This window comes from Priapulus caudatus, unplaced genomic scaffold, assembly GCF_000485595.1.
Source record: "Priapulus caudatus unplaced genomic scaffold, Priapulus_caudatus-5.0.1 Scaffold1170, whole genome shotgun sequence".
In the NCBI taxonomy this organism is placed as follows: domain Eukaryota; kingdom Metazoa; phylum Priapulida; class Priapulimorpha; order Priapulimorphida; family Priapulidae; genus Priapulus; species Priapulus caudatus.
The window spans coordinates 10,287-21,440 of NW_014578231.1; the positions used below are offsets into that span (position 1 = coordinate 10,287).

Genomic DNA, 11,154 nt, shown 5'->3' on the forward strand with positions numbered 1-11,154 from the left:
TAATTGAAATTGTACTATGAAATCACCCCCTTTCTCTTTTTTTTTTTAATTGTATGTAATTTTATAGTAAAATTTCAGATTTTATATATATTTAGATACAACTTTTTTTAAACAAATATTGATATATGACTCGAGTCTAAATATCAGTATTTTTCGTTTACTGTAAATACATCCTCAACTAAAAGTGAGAGATAAATGGTTAAACCGCCATCCTCAAATCAGACCCCACTCAAACCCGTCTGGAGGACGGGTAATAGCTAGTTTTAAATAACCACACTAAATAAGTGGGTACACTCTTTGTTGTGCATCCTGTGCACATCTATTATTTTCGATAAACGAATAAACGTAAACCCCTGCAAATAAGGTTGCAGAGTTAGATTATCATGCTATTTTGGGCTGTCTATAGTAAAACTCTCATGTTTTGAGAATATGGTTATCACGAACTGATCATACAGACTCAATGAGACCTCAGAGATCTTGAGTGGATTCTCGGCAATGTTAAAGTAATAGCAATAAACTGACAAAACAAGCTCAATTTCAATTTTATCATACACAGCAATAAGAAAATATGTATGAAAAATTGCAAATTCAAAGTGAACAAGTTAAGTCCTATTAGTATTAGGCAACAAACCAACCCACCCATTCAAAATCACACACGAATTGATCACTAATGCAAGATGAGATGGTTTTGTTACAGTAATTAGCAAATAGACATATATAGTAATAATAAATTGTGTATGCGTCATAATGCTGCCTAATTATTCATCAGAGCAGTGTTGGCCAAGTCGTGAAACAGAAAAATTTATAGACTTGACATATCAATCTTAATGATACTATCAACCTCATACCAGGGGCGTGTACAGGATTTGGACCAGGGGGAGGGGGTCTAACCGTAACCCAAACTTGCGAGCACGCGAAGGGGGGGTCTGGGGGTCTAAATTTTGAAATTAGACCCCCTCAGATGCGTTTTCTGCGCGAGCAGGGGGGTCCGGACCCCCTGGACCCCCCCCCCCCCTGTACACACCACTGCAAACCCACATTATATGCACCAATAATAGATACCTTATCCATAGACCTAGCAGGAATAATTGGAGAGACTAACTTTCTTTGTTCGATCTTTTGATGTGTGACTGTTTCCTGCAGCTAGGCAATTTCCCACAACAAGTATCTACTAGCATGCTTCATTGCTTGGTACTTAAAACGATAATTTTACAAATAGATCGAGAAACTAATAAATGTAAATAAATTTAGTCTCACCTATAGCATACACATTACTGATTACTTCAGTATAAACATTATTTTTAGTTTGTACTATTTATAACCTATAAAACAGTAAATGAACAGCAAACGTGCCCCTGCTATCTTGAGATTTGCAAGAATGGAATTTTCAAACAGACCCATAAAAAAATTGCACGTATTTACATGATGCAAATTTTTATAGACTGCTATACCTATCTCGAAATGCAGACAAATGTAACATATTGTAGAAACAAGATACAGGTCAATGGCATCTCGTGAGAGCAAAAATCTCCAACCGATTGTAATGAAATTTGTAAACACATGTAATTTTAAATACAGACTGGTGCACATATTAGTGATAAGAATGATGTGCGAGTGTTTTATGACGTGTTAGCCTTATGCTAGGGGCACACGAGCGTATTTTAAATCGCCTCAGATGGTTCGCGTGCGATTAAAAATCGTCTCAGTTGTATATTGTTAATCGCCCGAGTGTCGACCTAAGGGAGCACATCGTAGCGAAATTTAATCGCGCCGATTTTAACATCAAAGCTGTGATATCAACACCACGTCCCAGGAGTTGGTTTAGAAAATATCGGATCGGAGCGAGCGAAAATATTCGCCGGACATCGGGCACACGATGCGAATGTGTGGCCAGACAGTAAGATACATCGCGGCGGCGTAATAATCGCCTCGAAAAATCTAACATTTTGGATACAGGCGATCGTGCGGTGCGCATTAAAATCGGCGTCTGACGTGAACGGGCACATAACGGGCAAAATTTCTCTGAGCGATGTGTTAAAGAATTCGCGTGCGCGAGTGGGCGATCGGGCGATAAAAACTCGCTCCCGTGTGCCACCTTAACCTTCACTACACTATACGCAGTGCTAATATCTGGCCGGCAGCCGGCATATATTCTGACAGGCTGCTCGGGCAGTCTTTCGATTTTTTCTAAAATGCCCGGTCAGTTGTTTGAATTTTCAAGCGGTATCTCAAGTAGACCAGATGGGTTAGGTGTGTAGGGTAGTGAACTGTGCCGGTCATTTAGACCTCGAATATAGTTTATTATAGTCATAGTTATATATAAATTATATATGGTCGGTCTATAGCCAACAGTCGTACAGTACTATATACGCTTGGTGTTATGCAGGGAGTACTGGTGTGTAACAGAACGAATGAGAACGGTTAGAAAAACGTGAGAAATCCCTGCTTAAACTGACAGTACTCAGTCAGTAATAATTTTACACAGATTAATTTACACACTAGTAGTATACTATAGTACTACCTCAAAGAAATGGCCATACATTATAATTATAGTACTAACGAGTAACGTTAGTCTTGCAAACGCTGGCCCTGCGCGCCAACCTCAGGATGTAGATACTGCTCAATTTTATTTCCAACCAATTCTGTTGGTTTTAACATTATTTTCTGTATCTTAAAGCTGCAGCCTGAATGCCAAGCACAAGCAGCTTGAAGCGTTTCATAAAAAATAGATGCTAACTAAAATACAAATCTATTTTACTCACCAAATCTTAATGTTTCTATATCTTGTCTCTTCACAGCGTATTATTGTTGACAGTTTCCTGTAAAATTCGCATCCAAATCGCTAAACGGTCCAACCAATGATCATCGCTGCCGGGCGCATTGTCTTTCGGCGCGAAAAACGGTGAAACGAAGAAATCAGGCATATACTGAAACATTAAGAATTGTGGTAGTAACTTATGATTCGTATTTAGTTAGCATTAATATTTTATTGAAACGCTTCAAGTGCCTGTGCCGTGGATGCCAGTGCCTAACAAGTGCGCTGTGTTTTTGGTTCAAGGATAGAGAAGCATGGGTCCCAATAAAACCAATGTAAGATTACATCAATATAATGAGGTTTTGAGGTTATGTTAGGGTTAGGATTAGGTTATGGGTTATGGGTTATGGTTTAAGGCACATTGGTTATGGGAGCTCATGTCTCTATCCTTGGGCCGTGTTTTTAGTTCTGTCATACTCGGTCATTAATCTCAAAATAGTCTATATCATTACTGAGTCCAGCGCAGCTGCTGGCATTTGTTTTTTTCCAAATCACGTACTAGTAATAGATTTATAAACTTGTGTTACCTAGTTGTGTTACTTAGTTCAGTCAAAAATTCCTCGTATGTGAAGAAGTTTAGAATTCCAGGCCTTCCGGCTTGCTTCAAAATTTGAGATTCTACTAGAACACACATGACACTGAGACTGAACGAACGGGAAGCAAAATTATTTCGATAGAATAAGTAGGTGCGCGTTGCGATCTTGCCGCGGCACTCCAAGCGCAGTAATTTCATTTTTATCCTATGTTTTATCGGTGTTGCAAGAAGCAGGCGGATATTGATAATGACTACAGGCACTTTAAATTAAAATTTTTTTTTTTTTTAGGGTAGGAGTTAGGGTTTTATTGTTTTTTTTAAGTGTCTTCTAGTTAGTCATACTCCTAAGTGCCTAGGAGTCATATTCGATAATCGAATCTATGTCTGCTCGGTTGGCTGTTTCTATCTTTAATAGCGACCATATACGCCAGATGCAAATGTCTATAGAGGATAAATCCATACATGTTTATCTAGACAGTAAGTAAGTTGTCCCTAGTTATCTAACTTCTCCGATGTTTATATCGATCTGAGCTGCTATAAATAATAATTCAGTTTTATATAGAGATGTAGTTATATCGAGTTATTTATATAGACGATCAGTGGTTTATACTTGCTGTTTAATTATACATCCTTGCCGACATAGTGGGGTAAGTTCGTATTGTGAACACGTCGCGCGGATCGCGCTCTGCACACACAACCGCGCGGCCATACATGCACGCATATACGCTGAAACACCACTCGCGCGCAGCGCGTACCGCACGCACGGCTACTGACACACGTCATCACGCACGCCACAACGCACTACACACACACCACTTACACACACACACACACATCTACACACACACACACAACACTGACGCCACATCAACACAAACCCACACACACACACCAGCACACAAGACCGCAGCACATTAACACACAGTTATTAGCACACACACATGTACTCACACACTACACGACAGCGATTACTTCACTCTCACTTGCTGCGCGGGATCGCGCGTGCGCTGCACTGACAGTACAGCGTACTACACATGACACGAGCACACACACACACATCACACAAGGGCACAGCACGAACTCACGACAGCACATGTCACACACACACGACATTGTTGCGGGTTCATCACACACACACATCACACACGACACCACACATTGAGTCTCTGCCAGCGACCACACACACAGCACAATACAACCGCACGCACGGCACGCATCGCACTGCACGCACGGTACATACACGCACTACATCGACACACGAACAGCACACAGCACAACACGTCTGGCTCAACACACAAGATGTGACGACGAGAGAGAGAGAAGGAGGATGCAAGACGCGATGATGATGAGAGAGAGAGAAGAAGAGAGAGAGAGAGAGAGAGAGAAGAGAATGACGAGAGATGAGAGAGAGAGAGGAGAGAGAGAGAGAAGAGAAAGAGAGAGAGAGGAGAAAGCGAGAGAGACGAGGAGAGAGCAGAGAAGAGAGAGAGAAGAGGAGAGAGAGAGCAGAGGAAGAGAAGAGAGAGAGATATAGAGGGCAGACGCGCGCACGTATACGTGTGTTCAGCGGTGGAGACACTCTCGTACACACAAGGAGCTATATTAAGACAGCCCGTCACACACACACACACGTCACTGCAGGCGCAACGGCACGCACGCGACACGGCGCCGCGCACAAATGGGCCTGCCACACACTACACACAACACACCACACCACACACCCACACACCACACACAGCACGACACACACGGCACACACACACACCACACACACACATGGTCGGACACAAGCACATTCTTCGTTGTTTTTTGTTTAATGCTTTTCGGTTTCGAAATTCGGTGAACTTTTTTTCACTATAGGTATATTAGTTATTTGTAAAGGCAAAGCGATGGATGTCTTATATTACACTGATGCGACCGAGTTTCTAGGCTGTGAAATTTTGTGCAGTCAAATTTAGATAGTGAAATGTAGGCAATTTAGTGAATGTAGGCAATTTAGTGAATTTAGTCAGTGAAATTTTTTGCGTTTACATAATCTATATATATAGCGAGTTATACATAACTTTATACTGTACCTATATTTAATAGAACAATAGGTTGCCCCCGTTGACACTACCGATCGCTATATACTAGCTGACATAACTATAATATAATGATATTAGTAAATAGAGATCAGTGGTTGGTACTCGCGATTCATAAGCTGAATTACTACGCTATCTACCGGTTATATCACCGGCTTTATTGTAATTTTTTATGTACGAAGAGGTGCGGAACATTGGGAATAAGTACATACTGGCAGAATTAACTAGCATCTAGCTAGTAAGCCCTGATGTGGGGCACCCCTCGGCGAAACGGGGAGTCATCTGCAATTAAGGCTTCCCTATTTTTAAGTGGTAACTAAAAAATGCACATATTTTTAACTTTTGTCCAGAATCGCAATCATCTCGAATATTGGAATGCGGGGGGTATATAACTATTAAATATACGCGTTTTTCTAAGGAATGCCTATCCAAGGCTGCTGATCGAGAAATTCAGATTTGTCGTTAGAGAAGGCCCTGGAAATTCGCAAAGCCTTTGTAATGTGTGGACGGTGGATTTAGGCTATGAATAGCACACAACAAACCATAAATGTCATCAAGATCGATGCGCGTAGAAGCGCAAACGATGACAGACATACTGAAAAAAAGGCGCCAGCCATCCAGGCTAAATAAATACTGTAAACACTGTGGGAAATTATCCGAGCCACGGCCTAATGTTTGGCGTACGGATATAAAAGCCAATATAGCGTAGAAAAGCAAACAAATGCTCTGTCGGGAACCATTTTCAAGCGGTATGTCAGGTAGGGATCGCGGAACATTTCAGAAAAGCTGTGTGCGTGTACGGGGGAGGGAGGCAAACTGAAAAGGCACAGTCTCGGTGTTGTAGTGATGCTGTTGCAAGTTTCCTGTTTGCTTTCATCCCTTGCTCTTTTATCGCCAATTACAGTAAGATAACAGTAATTTTCAAGTTGATGTAATATATTCGCTACAAGGCAAGATTATGCCTAGTGTTACGACAATTACTCAGGTTACGTAAGTTCATCCAAACGTAATTTGTAAATTATGGCCACAAATACGTCAAAAATGTCAACTAATCCACTGGTAATTTGTAATTTATAACTACTAAACTCGGGATGCAAAACGTGAAATCGCTCTTGCGAAATTTTCTAAAAGATTGAGCGGGTTTTACACAAAAAGTGGCTTGCTCCACTGCTACAAGCTTGTAATACAAGCGAAGAAAATTATCTTGGCTGTCAACGGGGCCAGCGACGCGAGCGCCATTCCTCCGCACATTACCATATAGGTGGATAATTGTGGCGGGATGCTGCGGGCAAAGTGAACTTTTTAGATCGGATTTTACGATGCACATCTGTCGTGGGTCCACCCCTGTCCATTTTGAGTGCATAAGATCGGTCGAAGAAAATGATCTTGGCTGTCAACGGCGGCCAGCAACGCGAGCACCATTCCTATGTACATTAGCATTGGTGGAGAATTGTGGCGAGATATTGCGAGCAGAATTAACTTTTTAGATGGGATTTTTTGATGAACAATGCACTTGCACATACTACAACGATCACAAGCTACAAGCCGCTGCTACAAGCATCGTTTGGCGAGTATATTTCAATAGTCGTTCTCAACGACAGCTGCTACAGTGTGCTGTAAAAGGGAAGATCCACCCTAAACAGCAACCAACCCCAAATAAATTTTGGGCTCCAAGTCACAGGATAAGAGTTTTAGCGAATAAGAAAGCGAGCTAGATAATAATAGTTCCCCTCCCTCCCTCCCTCCCTCTCCCAGTGATTGTAATTATCTATTCCCTTTCCCTTCCAGTATTCTGATGTTGCATTAATAAATAATCAATGTGTTTAAGAATGTTTACTTGCATACATAATTACTCTTCTATAGTACAGCTTTTAGCTTGATTAATTTTTGAAGAAATGCATCTAATTATATAATAGAAGTCAATGAGAAAATTTGAATAACGTTATGGATTTTGATGTTATACACGCTATTTTTTCTAGAACACATTATTCATTCATTCATTTCAGGTGCTGACTGGCAGCTGTGCTACGCACATACTGATCTCTCTCCCCCTTGTGTTATTGCCCTCTACACTGTTTTCGCCAGTGATCTTTATCACTCGCTTTTTCAGCAGCGGTCTCCCAGTTGATGTTTATGTCTGCCAGCTGCTGCTTCATCAATCTCAGCCACTTGGTCGACCGACTGGCTGATCTACTTTCCTATCTGCTTCACGGAGTGCTAACATGACAGGAGTGTTTGTGGAGTCTCATGATGTGTCCAAAAAGTCTTATTCTGCGTGTTTTGACGACTTCGCTCCATTCTGCAAATTTGAGTTCTTTCAGGGCGACGGAACCAATTTTCTGAGGGTATCTGATATTTATGGCCCTCCTTAGAAGGCGGCGTTGGAAAGAGTCGATTCTACCAGCAAGATCTTTAGTTATTGAAGCAAGATCTTTAGAACACATTATGAGGGATATTATTGTGTATTCAAGTATAATCATTATGTGAAATCCGACAGTGTGTTCAATCTAAAAACAAAATTGAATTACTATATCTACATATATTATATGTAATACACATTTAACATGTAAAACATTTTTATTTTAAAACACATGTGATTCCCCTTTGGGACAATTACAAACTTTGTCATAATTTGATATATCCATCAAACTCTGTCACTGTACACTTAATTAATAAACTTTTGTGTCTCAATGTTGTCAATACCGGAGTACTAACACTTATTTGTCACATCAGTAATTACTGTAGTGCTTCAGTCTGAAAAAAGAACAAAAACAATTATCAGTGTGTATTCGTCATCATAAGAAATAACGTTGTAACACGAGTTTAATGCAAATTTAACTGGCAAGCTCTCATAATATCAATATGTAACTGATGGCTTTGTATTCTTACCACTATATTGTGAACTAATATCAGGACTGAATAAAAGCACATAATTTGTTTTTATTCATTCCTCATAATACACTTGTGCGAAACCTTTTAATGTGATCATTGACTAACTACTGGGTCATCCTGGTTTCCACAGTTCAACTAACCTGTAGAGAAATGCGTGGCCCTTGTGATCTCCTATGGTGTAGTAGCCACTGTTCAGGGAAAAGTCTTGGCACAGTGGTATCCTCATATCCTTTTCTCGTACGCCCGGAAAGTTAGAGAACACTGACATCGATGGAAAATGCACCTAAGCAAAAATAGATTATGATCTCAGTGTAAATGTTATTAAAGGAATACTTGACTCTAGGTTCTAGGATTATTTTCAGTTGATTTGGGTTAAAATTACATTACATTAAAAATTTCATGATTCAATCAACATTAGAATTTTTTTTTTTAATGTTTTAAAACTAACGACTACAGTTTGATTACAACGACGGTGGCGCCACTCAAAGCGCACTATCTGATATTAGATGAGTTTTCTGGTTGCTCATCAGCAAAAGCTGGCTTCAATAGACCCAAAACCAAATTAGATTCCATTTTAACAAAGAAAATGTAGTGTAAATGTAACCAATACTATGAGCAGGTCAAACCGTCAGTGCTCTACTTTACTGCATTCAGCTTCAGAGATTCAAGACTCACCAATTTAACTGCCTGCTCCTTTTCTCGTGACAGCATGGCCAGTATCTCAGAGGTGCAGTTGAAGCGTAGGTCGGTGACAGGCGTGGTCATGTTGAGAACGACCTTGAGAGGTGCCGGGGAGTGAGAGGTCACACAGGTCACAGCATCGTACACATTTACCACTCCACTGCTAGACCTGGACATGTCAGAAATCAATCAATATCAACAATAACTTGCAGAAGGACTCAATGCATGAATACTTGATTCAACCACCTATGAATCTTTTAGACTTTTGCTCAATTTGCCACCATTAATTACGATAGAATGTATCATAAAGAAATAATATGTGAAAAATAGAAAAAAAATTGTAGTTGCCTGAGAGTTGAACAGGACTTTTTTTTAAACAATATGAAACAGCATAATCATGCTCACCCACACGCAATGTACTGGCCGTTAGGAGAACACGCCACAGACGTGCCTTTAATACAGCCTTCATCATAGAATTTGTGAGTGCAAGACCGTGAACCCATGTCCCACATGTAAACCTGACCATCATCTGTATAATAACAAGCACAAATTGTTTTAATTCAACATTTTTTTTTTTTACACTACTACTATTTTTTATAACACCATTGCATTCTCAAGGCTAATGCGAGAAATGGGCATGATTTCACCAGCGAGATAATCTTCTGCACAAAAGCTTTAACCAATAAGACCTAAAAATGTAATCATTTCTTAAAAGTATAGGAAATAATCACGGATTTCTTCATACTGCTATCAGCACCTGCTGTCATTTAAACTATTGGTAAGAGGTTACCCAAACGTAGACACAAGTAGAAAATCGTTTTTGGCATAAAGAACATCAAAGATAACTTTTTGCAGGCATCATCATTTTGGCAAGAAAGTGTCATAGCAACCACATAATCGTTTACAGCAGACCATGCACACACACGCACGCACACACAACATTGCATGTTTACCTCCGTGAGAGAACATCTGCCTTCCATCACTACTGAATGAGATAGCATCTACGCTGCCATTCATTTTTAGTGTGGATATCAACTCTTTTGTCTACAAACAGAGAATGATCATTACATACATAGCCGAGACCTGGTCCCAGGTATGACAATGTGGCATAAATGTCACTAACCCACCGGCTGCCACAAAGACAACGACTAGTAACATAAATTCGACTACACCACAGAAAAACTAGTACAATGTTCTGAAATTCTCTGAGTATTATAGTTGCAAATGTTACAATGTTGTACTGTCTCAATAAATGATTCGTAGCTTTCTGCACCAATTACCAATTACTAATAACTAACTAACAAAAATTTTGTCAACAATCAAGAGACAATTATTAAACACACCTTTGCACTGAGAATGTGCATTCTACCATAGTTTCCATAGAAAACAATTGTACTGCCATCTGGTGACAATTCAAATCTTTTTAACTCGGCTTGCTCTGTGGCTGAAACAAGCATGGAAATAAAGTTGACCTAAGTAAAAACTGGTGAATACTTGACTGTATGATTATATTACCAGTACAGGAATGAGAGGTCTCTCATTTGTGTACTACCGACTATATGATACTTGATACTACATAGAATACATTACATCAAGAGCTAATCTCCTAGAATGATTTTAGATTGTAACCTTAACTACGCCAGGCGTTACGGGCATGTAAGAACCGATTTTTTTAATTACATCTGTAACATGGTTTCTGTGTAAAGTAGTACACCTACTAGACCACAATATTGAACTAGTGTACCTTTGTTCCATGGAACTTTGATGATTTTTCCAGCAATCATATTATAATAGTAGAAATGGCCAAATTTGGAGCTCACGATTATCTCTTCTCCATTTCTGCTAAAGTGAGCTGTGTGTATTGGGAACTTTTCAAAGTAGATGCTCTCGATCTTTGGATTATATTTCCCATCAACCTGTAATAATGTCATGTTTTCTTTAAACTGCTAAATATTTATTTTACACTTTAATTATGGGAATTAATTCACTCGACATTAAGAGAAGTTATATTTTGTGATGTATTCACATAATTAACTTCTTAGCAACCATTTTGATAACTGGTTTAGCTGTCTTTGTCAAGCTGAATGACATTGCTTGGGCTTGTCTCCAGGTGGCAGCAGGTGACAAGAACCAGAATGCAAGAGCTGGTG

The 11,154-nt window shown here is 39.7% G+C and overlaps 1 protein-coding gene and 1 long non-coding RNA gene across 3 annotated transcripts in view; both read right to left on the bottom strand.

Annotated features, from left to right (window-relative positions):
* The window catches only part of LOC106815651, a 12,185-nt gene extending 8,675 nt beyond the window's left edge, over positions 1–3,510 (bottom strand). Inside the window, exon 1 of one of the 2 annotated variants that reach the window (XR_001394769.1) lies at positions 3,343–3,510. This is a non-coding gene — a long non-coding RNA (uncharacterized LOC106815651). The remainder of the gene's footprint in view (positions 1–3,342) is intronic. The other variant, XR_001394768.1, reaches the window with a different exon arrangement.
* A 4,455-nt stretch (positions 3,511–7,965) lies between these two features.
* Positions 7,966–11,154, bottom strand: part of LOC106815653 (U3 small nucleolar RNA-associated protein 18 homolog) — a gene marked incomplete in the record, with an annotated part of 21,633 nt that continues 18,444 nt past the window's right edge. Inside the window, 7 exon segments of the mRNA XM_014820149.1 lie at positions 7,966–8,185; positions 8,464–8,606; positions 8,999–9,173; positions 9,410–9,533; positions 9,958–10,048; positions 10,348–10,448; positions 10,749–10,920. Coding sequence (XP_014675635.1) covers positions 8,161–8,185; positions 8,464–8,606; positions 8,999–9,173; positions 9,410–9,533; positions 9,958–10,048; positions 10,348–10,448; positions 10,749–10,920 — 831 coding nt within the window.